The sequence below is a fragment of the Neopelma chrysocephalum genome, unplaced genomic scaffold (genome assembly GCF_003984885.1).
Source record: "Neopelma chrysocephalum unplaced genomic scaffold, ASM398488v2 Primary Assembly neopelma1_71, whole genome shotgun sequence".
Taxonomy (NCBI): Eukaryota; Metazoa; Chordata; class Aves; order Passeriformes; family Pipridae; genus Neopelma; species Neopelma chrysocephalum.
In genome coordinates this window covers 7,242,903-7,264,671 of record NW_020897731.1, presented here as the reverse complement: position 1 = coordinate 7,264,671, position 21,769 = coordinate 7,242,903, and the positions used below count along the sequence as shown (strand labels likewise).

General features: G+C 36.2%; 1 protein-coding gene across 10 annotated transcripts in view; it reads left to right on the top strand.

Moving 5' to 3' along the window:
* The window catches only part of LCORL (ligand dependent nuclear receptor corepressor like), an 84,046-nt gene that overhangs the window by 37,320 nt on the left and 24,957 nt on the right, over positions 1–21,769 (top strand). For 7 of the 10 annotated variants that reach the window (XM_027686393.1, XM_027686399.1, XM_027686391.1 and 4 more), the window contains exons 5-6: positions 6,597–6,851; positions 15,748–15,838. In XM_027686393.1, coding sequence (XP_027542194.1) covers positions 6,597–6,851; positions 15,748–15,838 — 346 coding nt within the window. Of the gene's footprint in view, positions 1–6,596; positions 6,852–15,747; positions 15,839–17,261; positions 21,535–21,769 lie in introns of those variants that run through there. The other 3 variants (XM_027686398.1, XM_027686397.1, XM_027686400.1) reach the window with 3 other exon arrangements.

The following is a 21,769-nucleotide window of genomic DNA, read 5'->3' as shown; positions in this document are numbered from 1 at the left end:
AAAGTGTTACTTTCTGAGTTGGAGTTTTGAGATGTACACACTGCTTCATCCAATGCCCGCAGTTCCTTTTTATTAATAATTTTAAGAAATCTAATTTGTCCTTTCAAAATCTGGAGGGTGTTCTGTAATCTCTGAGAGCTCTGACATAGCTTGTGCAGTAAGCTTATATGACAGCCTTGCTATTCCTCTTAAAGTCCATCAGGAAAGAATGCATAGCAGGGTTTCAACTGCTTTCATAAGGAAGTAAAGCATACTTTTTGTGTTGACCACCTGCCTGCCGCTGTTACTGTCTTCACTGACTCTGAATTTCTTGGTCATTTTCAACTATATTTAAGAATATTCTTAAGAGATACGACTATATATAGAGTAATGAGAATTGCAACCTGAGTAGAGGAAGGAAAATCGTGGATTGTTTACAAGAGCAGAAAACTAGAGTAGACTTGGCCTTTATTCCTTCTGTTTGTTGATCAGTCAAGTTAACTAATTGTGATACATGGCTCAGAATAAATTGTTGTGTTCTGGTTTTAACTTGTCAGTGATCTGACAGTGACATGAACAATTTTATGAGTACAGCTAAGAATATTGCTGGGACAGTTTAGTGGCTGTTGAGGTGGGGTTGTTCTAGAAAACATGGCCTTTTTCGGAAAAGAGGAAAGGTGGAGTGAATGCGGGGAACACGCTGATAAACAACCAGGTGTTCTTAGTCCTGCTACTCGCACAATAGCCTTGTAAGGTACAAAGAGGATTGTGATTCCCTGCTGCTTTTCACTACCTTTTGGTGTTGTATCAGGAAACAAATAAAGTCATTAGTTTGACTTTTTAATGAAAAATTACTCATTTTCAAGAAATAGAATACTATTGCGGAACACTATTTTGGGAGCTTTTAACTCCTTGTTCATTGTCCTGCCAAATACATGTGTAACTCTGAACTGTGAGTCACATCAGTCATTATCTTGTACATTACAGTCTAATAATCACACATAATGTGCAGAGTAGTTAAGAGTATGAATTTAAATAGTTACAAGCTGTTGCAGCACATAAACTGAGTAAGTATTAATCCTAAACGTGAGCTTTGAATTAAAATAACTCATTGCAATTAGTCATAATTACATGATGTTTATTACTGTCTTCTCTTGCATTCTGACTGTAATCTTGAAAATCACAAGCAAAAAATATTATAGTGTACAAATGTGTCATTTAGCCTTCTTTTATCCTAATAACATCAGGTTACAGTGATCTAAGAGAAAATGGAGGAACATCGGAGCTACTTTTTACTCCAAATCTTTAAAGATCGATGGACTAAATAGAGATACCTTGTGTTTTAAATCAACTGTGAAAAATGGGAGTTTAAACAGATGTAGGCATGTAGATTTAAAACTTTTTAAGGTGCTATAATCATGACTCCTAATGAAACATCTTAGAGTAAAGACTCTTTAGGTCGTACAAAGTATATCTGGTGCCATCTGCTGATAATAATAAAGAAATATTTGGTAGTGATACGAAGGCCAGAGATCTAATGCCTCTCTTGCCCCAGAATATGCTTCATTGCATTTAAAAATTTTATATGACTTATTACAAATTTCTCACGTGTAGTGGAACTTTGCCATTGTGAATCACAGAATGGGTATGGTTAAAAAAGACTACAGTGGGTCATCTGGTCCAACTTCCCTGCTCAAACCGGACCATCCTAGAGCACATTGCCCAGGTTGCAATGGTACTTGATGGTACTTGAATATCTCCAGTGAGGGAGACTCCACAACCTCTCTGGGCAGTCTGTTCCAGTGCTTGGTCACCTGCACAGAAAAGAAGTTCTTCCTCATATTCAGGTGGAACTTCCTGTGCGTCAGTTTCTGCCCATTACCTATTGTCCTTCTGCTTGGCATCACTGAGAAGAGCCTGGCTCAATCCTCTTTACACCCTCCCTACAGACACTATAGATAGTGATGAGATCCCCTCTGAGTCATCTCTTCCTCAGGCTGAACAGGCCCAGCTCCATGTCCTTGTAAGAAGATGGTCCAGGTCTGTTTTCATTGCAGACTTACAGCCATTGAAGGCGAGTAATTAGGCTTTATATAACCTACATCAAGTGTGTATCTTTTGATAACTTGAGTGTTACATTGGTAAAATATATAAAAGTTGCCTTTACCTTAGTCTTCTTTTTTTTTCAGGTATGTACAGTGTATAAAAAGAATATAGTTATGAAACTGTGTAACTTTCTTCTTTCCTTTGAGATCTTACAGCACTCGTTTGTGTTCTATAAATTTGGAGAGCTGCAGGAAATTATTTCTAACTTCAAACTGCTCTAAGTTGCTTCTTCCTCATAATACAAGTTAAGTATCCACAGCTTCATTCTCCATCAGGAAGCAAACTAGCATTAATAGTAATGGATCAAGAGCAGATTTCCAGCAACTCTGAATATATATGCAGGCTGAGGAATGAGATGCTGGAAAGCAGTGCCACGTAAAGGGACCCAGGAGCCCTGGTCAACAGCAAGTTGAATATGATTCAGCAGTGCCCTGGCAGCCAGGAGGGCCAACCGTGTCCTGGGGGGCATCAGGAAAAGCATCGCCAGCTGGTCAAGGGAAGGGATTGTCCCGCTCTGCTCTGCACTGGTGTGGCCTCACCTTGAATATTGTGTGCAGTTTTGGGTGCCACAATATAAAAAAAGACATTAAGTCTCTAGAGAGCTTCCAAAGGAGGGCAACAAAGATGGTGAAGGACCTTGAGGGGAAGCTCTATGAGGAGCACCTGAGTTCACTTGGTCTGTTCAGCCTGGAGGAGACTGAGGGGAGACCTCACTGCAGTTACAGCTTCCTCCTGAGGGGAAGAGGAGGGGCAGACACTAATCTTTTCTCTGTGGTGACCAGTGACAGGACCTGAGGGAATGGCCTGAAGTTGTGTCAGGGGAGGTTTAGTTTGGATATTAGAAAAAGATTTTTTACCCAAAGGGTGGTTGGGCACTGGAACAGTGAAGTGATCACAGCACCAAGGCTGTCAGAGTTCAAGAAGCATTTGGACAAACTCTCGGGCTCATGTGATTCTTGGGGTGTCCTGTGCAGGGCTAGGAGTTGGACTCGATGATCCTCCTGGGTCCCTTCCAACATAGAGTATTGAATGATTCTAAGACAGGGCGAAAGCCTTTACAATGGTGCATAGCAGGATAGTGACAGATTACAGACAAGTTGAAATTAGAAGTTCTTTTTTATGTAAGGAAAAATGAGACCAGGCAAGCAGTGTAACATGCCACCCAGAGAGGTTGTACAGTTTCCATCCATGGAAGTAATCCTGACCTAACTACATAAAATCCAGAGAAACCTGATTTGACCTCATAGTTGAACCTGCTTTGAACAAGCAGTTTTACTAGAGATCTCCCAAGGTAATTCCAACATGATTTACCATTTAATGATTTACATTATAGAACAGTCAATGTGATAGCAACACCATTTGCATTTATGGCAGTTAATCTTAGACTACCTGAGTCTCTCCCTATGGATTGAATTTGCATTAACAGCAAGAGCACTTCAGTTGCATCCCTGGAGCACATCTTTTGGATCATATGCTCAGAGATATACACACACCCCAACTTCTGTATTACCTTTTTAGAGCAAATTAACTTAGAATCTGTAAACTACCAATAGCTGTAGCAGCTGAATATATGAGAAATTCTGCTGCATTTATTTTTCCATAGGGAATATTTGGAAGTTAAAAAAAAATAAAAACTAACGCTAAAGAACTAGTTATAAGAACAAAAAAAAAATCCTTTGTTATTCCAACTAGGTCAAAAGATGACCTTACTCCTAATGGAAAAGCTGATTTCTCCTTCAAGTGTCTAAAAGCAATATATGCTTGGCTATTACCAGTGTCAATAGTCTAAACTGGAATAGGAAGGCAGTAGAAATTTGACAGTTCTGAATGAGTTTTGTTGTGCAGTTTTATAATAACTGATGCAGGGGATGGTGATTAATAAGGAGAAATTTGTTCCAGGCTTTTGTGTTTTCCAGCTAATGGCAGTCCCTTGCACTCCGTGGTCTTTTGCTTGTTACATCCTGGTGTGATCTATGCCTTTAAAATAACTCTTCTCTCCCATTTGCAGTGATGGTCCCCTGTTATCCAGAAGCCATCAAAGTAGTTTTTCTTGGGTGCATGCAAAAAACTAGTTTCTGATATAAGCAGGGTCATTCCAGACCAGATACCTGGTAGACTATTCAGTATAATAGTGTGATTATATTATTCTATACAATATATAATATTATATATATATATAAAATAATATACAATATAATATAAATATATAATATATAAAATATTATAATATATAATGTTTTGTATAATAATTCTGTATGAGTTTCTTGAATACAGACTGTCAGATTTTTGTTTGGGTTTGTTTTGGTGGGGTTTTTTTAAGCTAAGCTATTGATCAGTAGTTTTCATTGTCTAGAACTACTGTTCCCTTGTCATGCAAACACTTTTGTTCCTAGATAATTCAGTTATTCAGTTTTATCTCTTAACTTTCCTTGTTCTTATATTTTATATATACATTAGCACTTTTATACCTATTGCCTTACTGCTTCGATATCTGTTGAATTTTTTTCTTTACTTGTAAGTGTGTCTCTAGGATGATAAAATTCCAGTTGAACATTTTCTGTATTCATTATTTAGGATCAGGAAATAACAATATAAACAAAGAATACTAAAGCCTGGATGTTACATGGCAGGGAGAGATCTTTCTCTTTTCTCCATCATTTTGAATTTTACCTCATACCTCTCTTCTAGAAATGCCTGTCAATTTTAGATATTGTGGTAGAGATCTTGTTGAAAGGTTGTCAGAAGATAGAGCTTTAACCATAAGCAGACTTGTTTTGTTATGTCTTGGGTAAGTTCTCTTGAACCCAAGATGTCTAGCATGTACTCAGTCTTTGGGAATCTTGGACCTTCACTTTTACCTCATAAAGCACTACTGAGAGACCAACCAAAAGGTCTTGAGAGGAAGCATCTGAACAGTCAGCTGCCCTCTCATGTGCTTCACACAGCAGATCTCATAGGTGTGTGTTTGTAATTCCTTGCAATGCTCTGTTGGTGAAAATGATCCTCCAAACTATCTATTAGGAAACGTACACTTTGCATGCAAACATCTCCCCAGTCCAGGCCTTTCAGTTTCTCCATTTCCATGAAAACAAAACTCAACTTACCATCTGTCTTATCTGTTTCAGACTAACTTTAGTATCCCAGTAACTACAGAACCATGTCCTTTGATATTCCTTTCAGGCAATCAAGATGGACCTAAGAGCTAATTCTCCTGTATCACATTCACACTTTTAAATCTTTAAATCCCTGTCCCTTCTTGATTCAAAACTGCTTCACTCATTACCTGAACTCAAGGATGGACAGGGTTGAAACATTGAAAAGGATATTTGGTGTGGAGGGGTGTGTATGTGTGTAGAGTTGAAGGAAAGAAGGAAGAGTGGGATAGTGAAGTGAGTACTACTACTGCCACTTCAAGGAAGATGCAGTTCTCTGAGTATGGGCAGTTTTGCTTGTCTTGGGAAATGAATTGCAGTCATCAGTGTAGTAACACAGCTTATTTATGTTAAGTTACACATCTTTGTTTTGTTCTATCTGGTGCTTCTGTTAGGATTCTTTTCGCTGATTCACAAATGTAGTTTCAGCTATGTTTCTTAATAAGAGGTTTAACTGTTTTCTACCTGATAGATAACATTAAAATAAAGTCAGAGGTATCTCATGTTTGATCCTTTAATTGTTTTGTTGATGTTGTTTCTAAAATGAAATACTACTTTCCATGGGACTGTTACATACACAAGCAAAAAATAGAGTACACCCAGTGCAGAAGAGGAAATAAAACTTTTCTTACAAGTGTTTTCATTGATAGCACTTAGGAAATATCCTGAAAATCCTGTAAGATTTTACAACAAAAATTTACAGCTTTATTTTTGTATTCAATTGCTTGCATTACTTTAAATTGTATAGGACATTTTAAGTAGCATCATATCAGTTTTGACATTTCAATCCTGAACCTACAGTAGGTATTATAATCTAATAAGAAGGTGAGATAAATCTCTCTTCTTTTTTTTCTTTTTAAGGTCAGTTCCTTAAAAGTCCAAGTGTTCTATGTTATGTTACTCTACAGAACTAGACTTTGCTACACATTATTTTGTTATGGTTGTTCTTTGAAAGTACCTTCTTTCTGTATTAATTCACAGCTCATTTAACTTTCACTGGTTTTATTCAAAATTCTTTATTTTCAAAACAGGAAACAGTCTGCAAATGAAAATTCAACTTATTGCCAACAGCAAATGCACATTCTGACTCCCATAAATAATGCAACCTACATAGTCTTACTTGCATGCTATGATAAAGGAATATGGTAAAAATTACTGATCTGTGCTAAATATGTTCTTCCAAGTGACCTCCAGTTAGGAATGCTCATAAGAAAAATTTATTGGGCATCTGAATTATTATGTTCATGACACATGTACTTATTACGCACATTTGTGTGCTTATGGGAAGTGTTTATTACAAGAAAAGTAATTAAGTTTGACTCTTAATATATCTGTTGCCTGTGTTTTTTTTATTCCTAGATCTTCCTCAGAACTGTGATCCTAACATTCCCCTAGTTGCTCAGGAATTAATGAAAAAAATGATCCGTCAGTTTGCGATTGAGTACATTTCAAAAAGTAGCAAAATTCAAGAGAACAGAAATGGTTCATCGTTTGAACCAAGTCTGATGTGTAAAAGTGTCCAAATGAACCAAACGGAAAACTCCCTTCAGGAAGAACAGGATAGCCCTCTAGACCTCACTGTGAATCGAACTCAAGAACAGAATACTCAGCAAGGTAAATTTCTGTATCTGCTAATCTGTGTTTTGCTGTCATTTGTTACTTTATGGCATCTAAATGGCGTCTAATACGTGTTCTACCTTTCCAAAGTAGTAATCAGTATACAGGAGAAAAAAAATTATCCTATGTGTTTAAAAAAAGGTTGAAGGAAAATTGGTATTGCATCAACTTAATGCTGAAAGAAAATTCATACATTTTTCCCTTAAACACCAGGAAAAGTGTTAGAAGAGAACTATGTTAAAAAAAAAAAAAACAAACCACACTACAAAAAACTCCACATTCTTTCTAGAAACATTTTTCATAGTGAGTGCCTGGGTTAAATAAGTGATATTGGAATTTCACAGCTTTGCAATACTGAATCCAAGTCAGCTCACCTGTGGCTGTCATAGGTGACAGTGATTCTGTTAGAAGCCTGAGAAAAGCAAGAAGGATACTAGAATTTCAGAGAGCAAATGTCACTCAGTCTGCATCAACCCTTGGACACTTTGATTCTTAAATACAGGCTGGTTAGAATGATGGAAATAGAAGATTAATTTGGAAGGAAATTTTCACACTTCATACTTTAATCATTATAGATGAGTGCAGCTTTCTTTATTGAGAGTAAAGCTAGAGAAATAAAGTCTGTCTCACTATCATTTTCATAAAGGAAATTATTTCTTTGCCTCAAGGAGTATTGCTATCCAAAACTGATAACAGTATAATCACAAGAGTGTTTTGGACTTTGAACTAGATTTGGATTAGCAGCAGTTTTCAGGAATGGTTGTGACTGTCACGTGCAACTGAAAGCAGTGGCAAAAGCAGCTTTTGTCTTTTACAGATATAAAGGTCTGTGTTCATCTTGTAACACTGCTAACCAAAAGGAAAAGTTGACCTTTTGTCACGTACCATACTAAAAAAGTTGAAAGAAGGCAGAACTAAGTGTTTTGGGTTTCATTTGGGTTTGGGTTTGTTTTTTTTTTTTTTAGTATACATTGTCAGAATGAGAGCAGATCTGGTATGTGTGTGCCTAATGATGCAGTCTTTAATTGGATGACATCCTTGGGGGCAGGGAACTCTGACATGGATTTCTCATGCTAAGTATACCTATTCTAGATTAAATTTCAAACATCCTTTCTCTTTGACAGCAAAAGCATTAAGAAATAGTGGAATTCCTGCTTTTATTCTGTGTGGTTGGCAGAAACCAGTTAATGCCAGGGTTTAGTAAATACCTTATGCAGATTAAATTCTGAGAAAATATCTGTTGTGCTTTCTGCTATGGATGAATTACAGATTTTAGAGATTTATAATTGGCCAGGTTGAGGCATGTTTCTTTTGCAAGGATAGCGAAAAAATACTTTCCTGATACCAGCGCTATTGCCTTTTGCTTGCTTCAACAGCTGCTTATAAATAACTGGTTTTAAATGTCCATGAGGGAGCAAAGTCCCCAATGACAGATTCTGGTTGTTGCTGAGCCCAAATAAATCTTTGAGGAATGAAAGGGAAGGCAGAGGGTGAACAGGGCAGGGACAGGAAGAAGGTTTTGCTGCCACCCTCAGCTGTTTGAAAATCCATTAATCTTTTGTCTAAGAAAAACCTGAAATGTAGAGAAATTAAGATATCTAAATCTTTTTTTTTTTTATATCTTTGGAGGTTTTTTTACAATGAGGCTAAATAACAAGTTTAGAAATGTGCACCTTCAGTGAAACAGCTTAGACTAAAATAGTTGCTCAGCACACATAGTATACAACTTACACAGTAAACTATATAAGATACTGTAGATTTTCAGGACTTAAACTGCCGTGTTTGCTGGAGCGCTTTGCAGATGTTAAAGGTGCTGGTCTTGCTGTGAAATTTAGAGCTACTGATGAATTAAGACTGTAGTTGGAGAAGGGTGTCTTGAACATTATACCTATCAGGAAAGTTGTTTTGTGCATCCTGTTTCCTATTAACATACCAATTTTGAGCTATTTTAGTAGTGATGGCAGCACAAGCAAATAAGATCAAGATGAAAAAAGTCAGCTTCCTCATTTTATTTGCATTGTGTTTTATTTGTAAAGATTAAAGAAAAAGGTATTTCAATTAGCTTTTGTCAGAGACTGTGTGTTATTCTATCTCTCACTTCTGTATTTGCCTGAAGGAAGCTTGTTTATAATGAAGTGTCACATGCTTACAGTAGGAAATTATGAAGGTTTTTTAATTGGATATATTTTTAAAAATATATAGTTCTGTATCCAACTTAGTATACTTCTTCAGTCTGGAGACTTATAAAAGTTATACCAGGGTTCCCTTCTTAGTAGTATCGTTTAACTGTCATGCAACTCTTCCTACCATTTGCTGTAATTCCTGTTAGGATTTCCAAATGAAGTGGCAATAACAGAATAGGAAGTTTAAATTTGTTCAGATTTGATGGATCCTCAAAGTTAAAGTCTTTTCAATTCAAATCTTGTTAAGCAGATAATGACTTAAATATAAATGCTTTAGATTCATTTTCTGTTTAGGCATCTGCTTTGTATTTACAGTAGTTGTCTTTGAAATCAATGATCTAAATAGTAAAACAGACAGTCTTGTTTCTTTACTATGGCAGTGATTCTTGCGCTTGAGAGGAAGGTGTAAACTATTTTCCAGATTACTCGAAGCAGTCACTTTTGCACTGAGCAAACCCAAGCTAAGTGCTAGCTCAACACTGACAAAAGGTTCTGCCACCGAAGTTCACCATTGAAGAAAGCTTTTTACTTTCCTTCAGTACTTACAGGCCATCTCTGAAGCACTCCAAAAAAAACCTCACATCTGTCACTTCCAGATCTGATACCCCTATATGTTGGGCTTACATGACAAAGTTTTAGTAGTTGGGGAGCACTGTAGGGTGGCATCTACAAGAATGTGTCAGGGCTTCCCTGTGCAAGGCACAACCAGCTCTGCAACAGAGACCCAAGTGGAGCACATCAGGGAGGCTCATGCCACTGTGGAAGTGCACTTAAGAAAGTGCAAAAATGCTGGACAGGCAGAGAAGTGAGAAACAGCACAGTGAACAACAAGATTAGAGAAAGGGGAAGGGAGGTGCTCCAGAAATCGGGGTGGGGAAGGGAGGTGCTCCAGAAATCGGGGTGGGTATTTCCATGGAGCATAGGGAGAAGGCCACAGTGAAACGGGTGTTCCTCTGCAGCTTATGGAGCAGGTATTCGTTCACATTGCAGCCTGTGGAAGACTTCACATTGGAGCAGCTGGATATTTCCTGAAGGATCTGTGGCCTGTGGAGAACCCACAATGGAGGAGGGGAAAAGTGTGAGGAGGAAGAAGCTGTAGAGAGGAATCATACCCATTACCAATCCTGCCTATGCCACCTGGGGGGTTAGGGAGATAGAGGAATTGGGAGTTAAGTTGAGCCTGGGAAAAGGTGGAGTGGGGAAGCACTTTAATTTTTGTCTTTTTCTCACTATCCAAATTAATTTTAATCTGCAATAAATTAATTTTCCCCAAGTCCATTTTGCCTATAATGGTAATTGGCAAATGATCTCCCGTATTTATCTTGATGACCTTCATCTTATTTCTCCCTCCACTGAGGAGGGGGACAGAGAGGAGCTGAGCTGGGGACTAGCTACTGGCCAAGATCAACCCATTGCACTCCTGGAACTGAAGCATTTAGTACTGAGTACTAGTATTTAAGCACTGGTATCCAGGTATGTCCAGCTGGCACCTGACTTGTATTGGAGTGTCCGATTATCCTCTGCTTTTCTCTGCATATGGAAGTGGTAATTTAGCAGGATGCTTTAATTCCTGTGCACCTTACTGGTAAATAATCAGGCAATCATCTGTAAATTAGCAGCAACTTTCTCCAGAAATACCTGTATCTTGCTCTTTTTTTCCTAATCTATGTAACTCGTAAGACTGTCCAGGCCTTGAAAAGAGTATTCTGTACAGTGAAAGAAAATATGTTTTTCATGCACTGCTCCTAACAAAAAACCAAAATTGTGTACTATTGCAACATTGCTTGTCCTCCAAACTAAACCAATGAAGAAGGAGCATCCTTGCAGAGTAAAACGGTGAGTGAGGAACAGTCTTCGAATATCCTGCAGCAACTTATTTCATCATGCAGTCATGGTGCTGAGCTCTTTCAGGAATGTTCCCAACAGCAGCTAACTTTGATGCAGAGGCTTCTTTCCCTTGATATAGATAGGGGAGAGTTGATAGCTCTCAAGCTTCTAAGCAAGGTGACTTACAAGAGTCAGAAGTAGAAGCAGTACAAATGTATAATCTGTTAGTTTAGCTGTACAAGCTTGTTCTTGCTTCTAGGTCTTCTAGAACCAATGATAGTGTATAAACATAGCCAAAAAATGCAAGAAAATTTTCATAATTCCCATGTTTCATTGACCCATCATAGTTTGGAAGACATCAAAGCTGGCAGTGTATTGAAAGAATTCCAAACATTACTGAAAATAACCTTTTATTTTCTTAAGATCCTGGTTTTGCCATATGTATTGGGGAAAATACTCTGGTTTTGAAGATATACATGCTATGTTCACAAAGATAAATTGTATGAGCTGTAAATACATTCAAGAAACAGTTTAATACTTCTGCACAAAAAGGCCACCATAAAAAGGTACATTTTTGAGGCAAATAGGTGTATATTCTTTGGCTGCCAGAGCGTCTAACAGCCAAATTCCTTGTCAGATGCTCACTTGCTTCCCACACAATGGCACAGGGGAGAAAATGGGAAGAACAGAAAGGAGAGTGTATGAGTTAAGAACATGACCATTGCTTACCATTTGCCATCGTGGGCAAAACAGACTCTGTTTGGGTAAAATAACTCAAATTATTGCTTGTTAAAATAAATATTTAACTATTAATTCAGGTAGAAACAAAAAGATACATTACAACACTGCCTTTCCTCTCCCAGGCTCAGCATCACTCCAGGTTCCCTTGTGACCACCACCCCCCGCCCCTGTGGTGCAAGGGTAGTGAGTGTGCAGTGTTCACAGTCTGTACCTGATGGTTTCTCTCTGCCTTTGGGCTTTCCTCTGCTATTTCTTCCTTCTTTTTGTTCCTGTTTTCTCTGTCCATCTGGCACTTTTTCCCCTTTCTTAAATGTGATTTCCTAGAGATTCAGCCCAAATGGCTGCTGGGCTCAGCTGTGCCCTGCAATGGGTCTGTTGGAGCCAGCCAGGACCATCTATGTCCAGCACAGGGCAGCCCCTCACCTGTCCTGACAGATGCTGCCAAGACTGTGCTGTGGACACCCAATACTTGGCCATACACTTTTCATCTAGCAGTTTTTCATGTTACAAAATATCACATCAAGTCAGCAAAAAGGTGCTAGTCAAAGCTTTAGTTAAGAATTAATAAAAGGCTTTGATGTTCTTACTGACAGTTCCATGAAAAGAGTTTCTGTGTGCAGCAGCACAGGAAATAGCCAGCAAAAGACAAGACACCATCAGGAAAGGTATGGAAGGCAAGACTGTTGTTTTGTTGCTACAAAAACCCTTATGGTGTGTATGGGCAAGGTAAAGGGAGAGTTGTTATTTACTAAATCCCACTATATTAGAACTAAGGAAGGCTTGCTGAAACTTCTTAGAGGAGGAAGCAGGTAAGGGGCAGCTTTTGCACAGCAGTTTGTAAACACCAGGAACTGCTGTGACAGGAGGCTGTGAAGACGGACAGTGTCAGTGGGTTCACAAAGAGCCTTAAACAAGTTCACAGCTAACAGAACCAAGGGCAGAAACCAAGGCTAGAGTAGGCAAGGATGTATCTCTGAGATCCCTAAGCCAGTGACAGCAGCTACTAGAAGAGTAGGAGAGGAAGGAGCCACACTAGAGTGGCTGGAGCTAGAGTGGTGGCCACACTAGGAGTAGAGTGCTTGCCATCTCTGGATACTGAGAACTCACTAGAATAGGTTATCTGATCCAATAAGAAAGTTCATAATAGCTAGTGAAAGATCTCCTGAAACCCAGAAATTTGCTAAAAATCAGTGCAGAAATACCACTTGTAAGAACTCAAGGTTGACCCCTGTGGTTTCTGTTGCTTCCACTTCCCCTCCCTGTTTCTCTTAACATCACTAGTCTGGAGGAGTTTCAAGTGATTGTGGTCCTGATTATTTTGAAGATGAGCTTTGATCACACTTAGTTATGTCTTAGTTACCTGATAATCTGGTGATAAGAAGCAAAGGGCAGAGGTTGAGCCATTTCTTTGAAGATCAAAATGATTTAATTTGCACAGAAATAGTTTCATTAGAAGACCATGAGTAGCACACCTGAAAAATCTAAGAATTTTTCTGTATTATCCAGTGTTACCTGGTATTGTTTATGAAGACTGTCATCTTAGTAGTCATGGCTTTAGCTAAGAGTGGAAGTAATTTCATGTCTTTTATTAAAACCACTTTAGAGAGTGGTTTTTCTGTTCCTGGTGTCATTCAGTTCCTATCCAGAATTCTTGCTTAAATACCTGTTTTGAGTGATTTGATAAGAAATAATAAGAATATTACTGTGTATATATACATACGTTCCTTTCATTTGATTTTATTGTATCTTAAGGCTTTATAGCAAATGCTGTCACTTTCCTACCAATTGGAGGTGGTTTTTTGTGAGGGTTATTTTTTGGTTTGGTTTGGTTTTTGCTTTCTGTTTGTTTTTGGGTTTTTTTTAATTCAAGTGAAATCACTGAATAAAAATCTGGAGTGCAGTGACTTTATCTGGTATTTTGTATGAATACCAAATTTCTTGCATGGTTCTTTTTACTGAGTATCATCTTCCCATAAAGCATTGTTTTCAGGGAAGTGTCATGTACTTAATTAATGCATTTGCTGAGTTGGAGGAACTGTCTTGAATCTGAAATGACTTCAGTTCTGCTTACCCTTTAGAGGCCGAAAATGTATCTAATTTTTGGTTTCAGAAGTCTGCATTTTCAGTACTGTTTTCTTTTAAGTCATTTTTCAACTTATTGCTAGCCTTGTATTGTCACAGCCAATTCTGAAAGATTGGAAATTAAAATTATTTTGGTTAGATTTCATTATGGAATCTTACAATAGCCTTTGTGTTTTGTTTGTTGGGGCTTTTTTTTTCCTAAAAATCAAGTTAGCTAGAAATTTTTTTTGTAAATTGGTTAGAGATGATTAGCTCTTCATTACTTTATGAGTTGTCAACTTTGAAGTAGTTTTTTCTCCAGTGACTTTCTCCAGTGATCTCTTCTAAACTTTATCATATTGCCTATGAATATCAATTGCAGATGGGAAAACTGTTGTGAAAGGGAACACACAAATGCTTAAGAAAGGGAGATGTATTTTGTATGACTGACAGAACACAGCAGATAAAATCTGTCTTGCACAGGACTTGGGGACACTGCAAGCTTGAGTGGTGGGCCAAATAGTCCCTGTAGAGTATTTCTGTAGTGTTTTTAATTGGCTTTTTCTTCTTTAATATCGCTGCATCAGGGAGGTTGATTAACATTAGTCCTTCCTTTAACATTCTTAGAGCTAAGGAAGACTTTGAAAGGAATGTGTTCAGGAGAAAAGGAGCATCTTTGACAAGTGACATATTTATAAATATTTTCCTCCTAATGCTGTCATGATATTACTTTCTCTACCCTTCTTCTGCAAAATAGTTGCAGAAGAACAGTCAGAAAGCAGTCCAAAACAAATAGTTGGCTTTGATTATTACACAGAACTCTATTTCTTTGCATTATTAGTAAAAAGGAGAGGTACCCAAACAATTTTCCTGACACCTTATTCTACTGTTCGCATTTGGATTCTTCAGCTAGTGCTTCATGTCTGCATCTGAGGCTGTGGGAAAATATATACAGTTGATTGATGCTTTAGAAATAAAAGGCAGTAACATGAAAATGACACTGTAAATGTAATAAGGGGTAGTATAAGGATGATTGTAGAGCTGAATGTTGAGCTACATGTTGAAACTCAAAATTGAATTCGCAGAGCTCAGGCATACAAAACAGCCCAAGTTTGAAACAGAGAACCAAGGAAGAAAGGTATGAAATTAAATATATTCAGGGGATTTAACTGTAATTAAAATGTGATTTTTTTTTTTAAATAAAAACCTTTAAGCTAAAAGTAGTATTTCAAGTGCTAATTAGTTTCTTTAGTTTTCAATGGTTTTAAATACTGATTTTTAAAAAGTATGTTTTCCTATTTCAGTACTTCATAGACTTCAACAGCCAGCTATAAATCTTGAATTTAGCATTTACGAGTGACTTAACAGAGCAGACTTCCACCCCAGACTCCCACCTCTTCCTATTTCTCCAATTTCATTATTGCATATATGTGGAGGCAGCAGGAGGAATATCTATAAATAAACTGTTAAAACCTTTAGTGGCGTAGGTCTCATTTTCTTAAAACCCTGTACTGGGCTCAAGCTTGCTTCCCGGTTGCTGGAGTACTACCTGCTTATCCAGTTACCTGGTCTGGTCTCATAGCTGACCCTACTCTGAGCAGGAGGTTGGTCGAGAGGCTTCCTGAGATCCTTATTAACCTGAATTGTCCTGTAAGCCTAGGATTTACTTAGGTGAATTTTTCAGCATCTGACTTTTTTGTTTACAGTATGTAAATATGAATAATAATAATAGTAATGTCAAGTGCATTGTTTTCGTTGCCTTGAAAGTAAACACTGCAATATAGATGCATACGTGATTTTAAGGAAAGCAGTCAAGTTTCTGTTTAATACAGATTCTTTTAGATTTTATTCTCTCTGAATGGGTTTATTTTTTATTTTTTTCCATATTTTAAAAAAGTGTTTTTCCAAATGAAGTGTACAAAATCATTTGCTGATGGCTGACATTGTTAATGGAATATGGTGTCAGAAATTTTAAAAGATAAAGTAGCTGCTTGAAAATTGTACCATAGGTAAAAGATATTTGCTAATGAAATCTTTGAGATCCTTAAACCACTGTTATCATCACTGCTCATTCTTTGCAGGGGATGGAGTGCTAGATCTCTCTACAAAGAAAAGCGCAAGGTTGGAAGAACCAAAATATGATCCATTGTGTTCTGAAAACTCAGTGTCTGGGTAAGCAACGTTTAGGACTCTCTTTGGCTTATCTAAAAGACAATCCGGGTTTCTCTTCTCTGGTCAGGTTTTATGTTCATAACATACTTGTATATACTGGCACACACATGTGGTTCCTATTTTGCTTTCAAAAGAATTTTTGTCACTCATAAGTGTGTGTCTATGTATATATCATATGTTTCATTTGTCTTTTTCCTTTTTTTCTGTTTAAAGAAAAGTTATCAGAACAATCACCAAACTTTAGTTCATGTTACTAAAAATTACCTGAAATTGATTACATAACACATTAAAAGTAATAGAATAGTAGAAGAAAATGCAAATAATTCTTTTAGAGTTTATTTAGGAAACTTCAATTTTGGACAAAAATGACCATATTAATAATTAGATGTAAAATGTTCTTCAACTAACATGAACAAGTTAAATGACTATTATCTATAAAATTCCTTAATAAGAGAGAGAGCAAGCGCGTGAGAGAGAGCTCTTAATCATCATACTTAAACTTACATCATGGTTCTGACTATGGTGTGTGGTGGCAAATGGTTAAATGTCTTTATTCAGCACAGAAAATGTTATTGCATCTGCTGAAAGCTACCATGAAAGCTACCACAAAATTAGTGAAATGCATTGTTTTGTTGGATTTTATGATCTTGGCATCCTCCCATCCACTAGCCATAGCAGGACCCTTTTTGTCACCTGTACGTCTTACCAAATAACTTATTACAAATAGGACTACAGTAGCAGTATTTGTTGAATGATGTAGAAGTGCATTTTATTAATTTGCTCATACGAAGAAGTTTGAAAATGAGTATGACTTTGTAACTAGTGAGCTGTAAGTAGTGACTAGAAGTTTTTTAAACTGTGTCTTATTTTGCGAAAATGGACTTGATTGTTAACAACAGCACTTTTATCTTACTGTTGTAGAAAGCCTAGTTTTGTGTAAGTCTGGGATGTTTGTGTGTAGTTATGTACTTATTGCTGCAAATTTTCTATGAGGGGGTTGACTCTTTTATTACTTGTTTAGCGGTAACGTCACGTTTCTACTAACAAAAACTCCTTCAGGATTTGGGGATTTAATGGAACGTTAATTGTTTAACTAAAATTATAACAGTGTTGCTCTGCAAGCATGTGAACAAGGGAATATAACAAGCACATGAGACTATTATCAAATACTGAGCTAGGATATAAAGTTCTTGGAAGGGCTGCTGTAGAAGCCACCGTATGATTTTTGACACACTGTCCTACCAGAACTGTAACAGTTTGCTAGGATAATCATTTAACTACCACATCTCAAAGGCTAAAAAGTATCAGAAGCAGTGATGTTACCGAAGCAAGGAGTATAATAAAGGAGTGGACCCTTCCCTTCCATAGCTGTGTGAGAGTCTCTCATACATCAGTTTACCATCGTTTCATTCCATCCATCCAGGAGACTACACAGAAACAGAGAGGACTATGTGGAAAGAAGTGCTGAGTTTGCAGATGGTTTGCTCTCAAAAGCTTTGAAAGACATTCAGTCTGGAGCACTGGACATAAATAAAGCAGGCATACTTTATGGCATACCTCAAAAAACTTTACTTCTCCACTTAGAAGCCTTACCAGCAGGAAAGCCTGCACCTTTTAAAAATAAAACTCGAGATTTCAATGATAGTTATTCATTTAAAGACAGTAAAGAAACTTGTGCAGTCCTACAAAAAGTAGCCTTGTGGGCAAGAGCTCAAGCAGAGCGCACAGAAAAAAGTAAACTCAGTCTACTTGAAACCTCAGAATTAAAATTCCCAACAGCTTCCAGTTACCTCCACCAGTTAACTCTACAGAGAATGGTCACTCAATTTAAAGAAAAAAATGAAAATCTACAATATGAAACTTCAAGTCCTACTGTACAATTAAAAATTCCTCAGCTAAGAATAAGTTCTGTGTCCAAACCACAGTCTGATACTGCTGGTCTTCTGGATGTTATGTACCACGTTTCTAAAACCTCCTCAGTCTTAGAAGGATCAGCTCTTCAAAAATTGAAAAATATCCTCCCTAAACAGAACAAAATTGAATGTTCTGGACCTGTAACTCACTCAAGTGTTGACTCCTACTTTCTGCATGGGGACCTCTCTCCTTTGTGTCTTAATGCTAAGAATGGGACAGTAGATGGAACCTCAGAAAACACAGAAGATAGTTTGGATCGTAAAGATAATAAGCAACCAAGAAAAAAACGTGGCCGATATCGGCAGTATGATCACGAAATAATGGAAGAAGCAATTGCAATGGTAATGAGTGGGAAAATGAGTGTTTCCAAAGCACAAGGAATTTATGGGGTACCTCACAGCACTTTAGAATATAAAGTAAAAGAAAGATCTGGAACATTGAAGACTCCACCGAAGAAGAAACTCCGATTACCAGATACTGGCTTATTTAATATGACAGATTCAGGGACTGGCAGCTGCAAAAATAGTAGCAAGCCTGTGTAGAATAATTGTTAGCGAATTGTTGTGTGTGTGTGTATGTATGTCTGTATACACACACTACGTGAGAAATACATATACTCACTCTGACAGAAGACATGAAACTATACAGTTCAAAAACCACATACATGCCTTTTGAAAAATAGTTTTATTCAGGGTTTTCACTGTGGACAGAATTATAGAGTTGCTCACTTAATTCTGATAGTGTGTATTTAATATAATCCTTGTATAAATAGATGAAAAGATTCAGGTTTTATTTAGTAGTCAATAGCATAAAGATGTTTTGGGAAAAGAAGTATTTGTCATGTGAAGCATAATTTTTAATTGGTGGAGAACCACTTTACCCATTCAATTATCCATCTTATTATGGAAATACACAACCAAGGGTTAGCAGACTTTTATAGTTCACAGAATACTTGCAATAAATTGTAAGTAACTCAGATTATACAAAGCAGTGGATTTAAAAAAAAAAGGCTAGTTCCTTACAAGGAAGTGGATTTGTGAAGTATTAGTAGGATATAGTACATTCTGTGAAAGAAAAAAGTTTATCATTACTTAAATATCCAATACAAGTAAGAAAAACATTTCATTACTAAAAATGTGTGTTTAGCAGGCATAAACTGCATTTTTTTATCATTTTAAGAAAATTTTGTTGTTTGTTTAGAAAGAAATTGGTGTTTACAAAGTGTACACTTATGAAATCTGAGAAATTACTGTAGTTATAGAATTATTAAATATGAAATAAGATGGAATACTAAGAGCATAAAATAATTTAAACTTTAACATAATTTTCCTTTTTAGTTTGACAATTAAGGTAACTTGTAAGGTTTAAAAAGAAAGTTGGAATGCAACTTAGAGCATGTTCATAATGTGCACAGAATGAGCTTAAGAATGGTTTGGGTTTGTTTGTTTTTTTGTTTAAACGTGCTGGTTAGTTGATGTTATGACTACTTAAAATTTATTTAAGGATTGTGTCACACTCCTATTGAAAAACCTCACTGTAACTGTAATGTATTTGCTGCTGTGACATTTCAAAACGTTTTCAGTTTATCAAAATGAATACCAAGTTACATTATCATTTTGCTAATAACCAAATTTGCAGTTCAGGGTCTTGATAGAAATACAAATATTAAACAGTGAAGCTGTTTTGAACTTTCAATAATATAAAGTCTTTATAAATTTGGTAGTTAGAAGTTAGTTCATTTTAAATACATAACTTTTAATAGAATTTAAGGGAGACCAATTACCTTCATATTGCAGTTTTTACATAAATTTCAAAGTATTTACATTGGACTTTTTATCACACTTAATTTTTTTATGTAATATCAAAAGCATATGTCTACATATGAATGGGGGCTTGCTTCATATATTCACTACTGAACATCAATGCCCTTTTCCTCTCAACATGTATTTTTTTTCTGTATGCATCTAATTTGGCATAGAAAAAGACTTTTCTCCAACTTTTATACATGTGGTACACATGCATATATTTTTTTCCCCACTTAAATTTGCATGTGTATGGATTAATTATATAAATGAATTGGTACATTGGATACATATGGGCCACATCAGGTAATTTTATTTATAGATAAACTTGCCATTAAATTCAGTGGAGAGCATACTGCAATACTGACGGTAAAATCTAGCCCATATCTATTAACGCTACTAAAAAATAACAACTTCCATTTTAAAACAGAATAATCCTTTGAAACTGCACAACCAATATCTCAGTTCTTTGGTCTCTCAGATCTACACTGAATCTCCTTCAGTCATTAAGGTTTACTTGCATTTTACAGAATGAATCTCTCAGGCACATGGTGTGATTCTTGGGGTGTCCTGTGCAGGGCCAGGAGTTGGACTCGATGATCCTGATGGGTCCCTTCCAACTCAGCAGATTCTATGATTCTAAGATTTTAAGCAAAAGCATACCTGATAAAGAGTTTGCAGAAGAGCAGGTGTCAGGGTCATCTTTCATTTTAAAAGAATTAAGCCATATTTTGTGAGGACCAGAAGGAATAATTTGTGAATATACCCCCACTGAAAAATGCAGTTGAAAAAACGTAAATGTTTCAACATCTGTCTTTATACAGTTCTACTTGCAAAAATCTGGGGCTTCAATACATTGCCTACTATTTGTACCATACTGATGTTTTCTACTCCTCAGACAATGTTAGAAATTTGAGTCAGAACTTTATATTGAAGGCAAGTAACAGTACTCTTTTTATATCATTTAAAAGATGACCTGACCAAAAATTTAACAGGATTCATAAAATCAGGGATCATTTTACTATTGACTTAACAGTACTCAGTAGTTTTGTATGTAATATTATAATTAATTTTCAACATTTTAGTACTTGTATTTATTTTTTGGTCAGAAATAGTAATTAAAATATTTTTTGATAGTTTATAGATGATACTCAACCTGTAAGTGTTTAAAGGAACAGAATTATTTGTTTCTAATTGTTAGGCTAACCTTTAATTACACAACTAAGGAAAGGCAGGGAAATGTGTAAATTCTCCTTCCCCAACCCCTATGTATTTCATTAATTGTCATTTAAATTATACATTTTGAACTGTTTTATAAATTCAGTTACCAGTCACTACTTAGTAATTGACAATTTCTGAAAATTCCTGTTTCAGCAGACTTTTAAATGAAGGCGAAAGCAAGCCCTACATGCTTTCTACTTATTTGAATGTTTCTCAAGTATTTTATATTAAAAAACAGTGCCTCTGTTTTTAGAACTACTGCTCAGTAAAGCTGTTTAAACCATTTCTGGTAGCTAATGACAATTTTATATTAAATTGTATATTAACTTTAGTGAGACTGATTTTTTTAGTTGTTTACAGTACAAATACTTGTATTTGTTTTTTAATTGCAGTATTTCCATTGTCGCAGTAATTTAGTAAAACTCTGTGGCTGCCTTGATTTTTGACAGATTTTTGTTAACAACTGATTTTTAGGCAATTAGTTATATTTATGCATAAATCAATTGCACTATAATTCATGAATTATTTATTACAATATTTTCTAATGAATTCCATGTATTTGTCTTGTGTTGTAAATGTACTGTAATTCTGTTTCTTCTTTGTGTTGTTATATTCCTAAATCTGATTGTATGAATTTAATTGTTTAGTTAACGTGTTTCTACGTTGTAATTTGTAGTAAAGCACTTCAATGCTTTTGCACATAAATTTACAACACTGATGTGTGATTGATTTGCTCATTCAGTAAAAAAAAGAAAGAAACAAAAACCTGTACACTGACTTATTTGACTTATTCCTGAGGCACAAGTTTATTAGCAGTGGCATAAGATCAAGAACTGTACAAATTAAGCACATAATGACTAATTTACTATGAGAATTTTATCAGAAATAGTAGCTTTAAGGAAAGATGGTTTCTTTTCTCATATTGATTCATTGCTTATTAAGGAGAAGAAATTCAGAGAACTAATTTTGTAACAGTTACCCCCTTTAGTTTGCA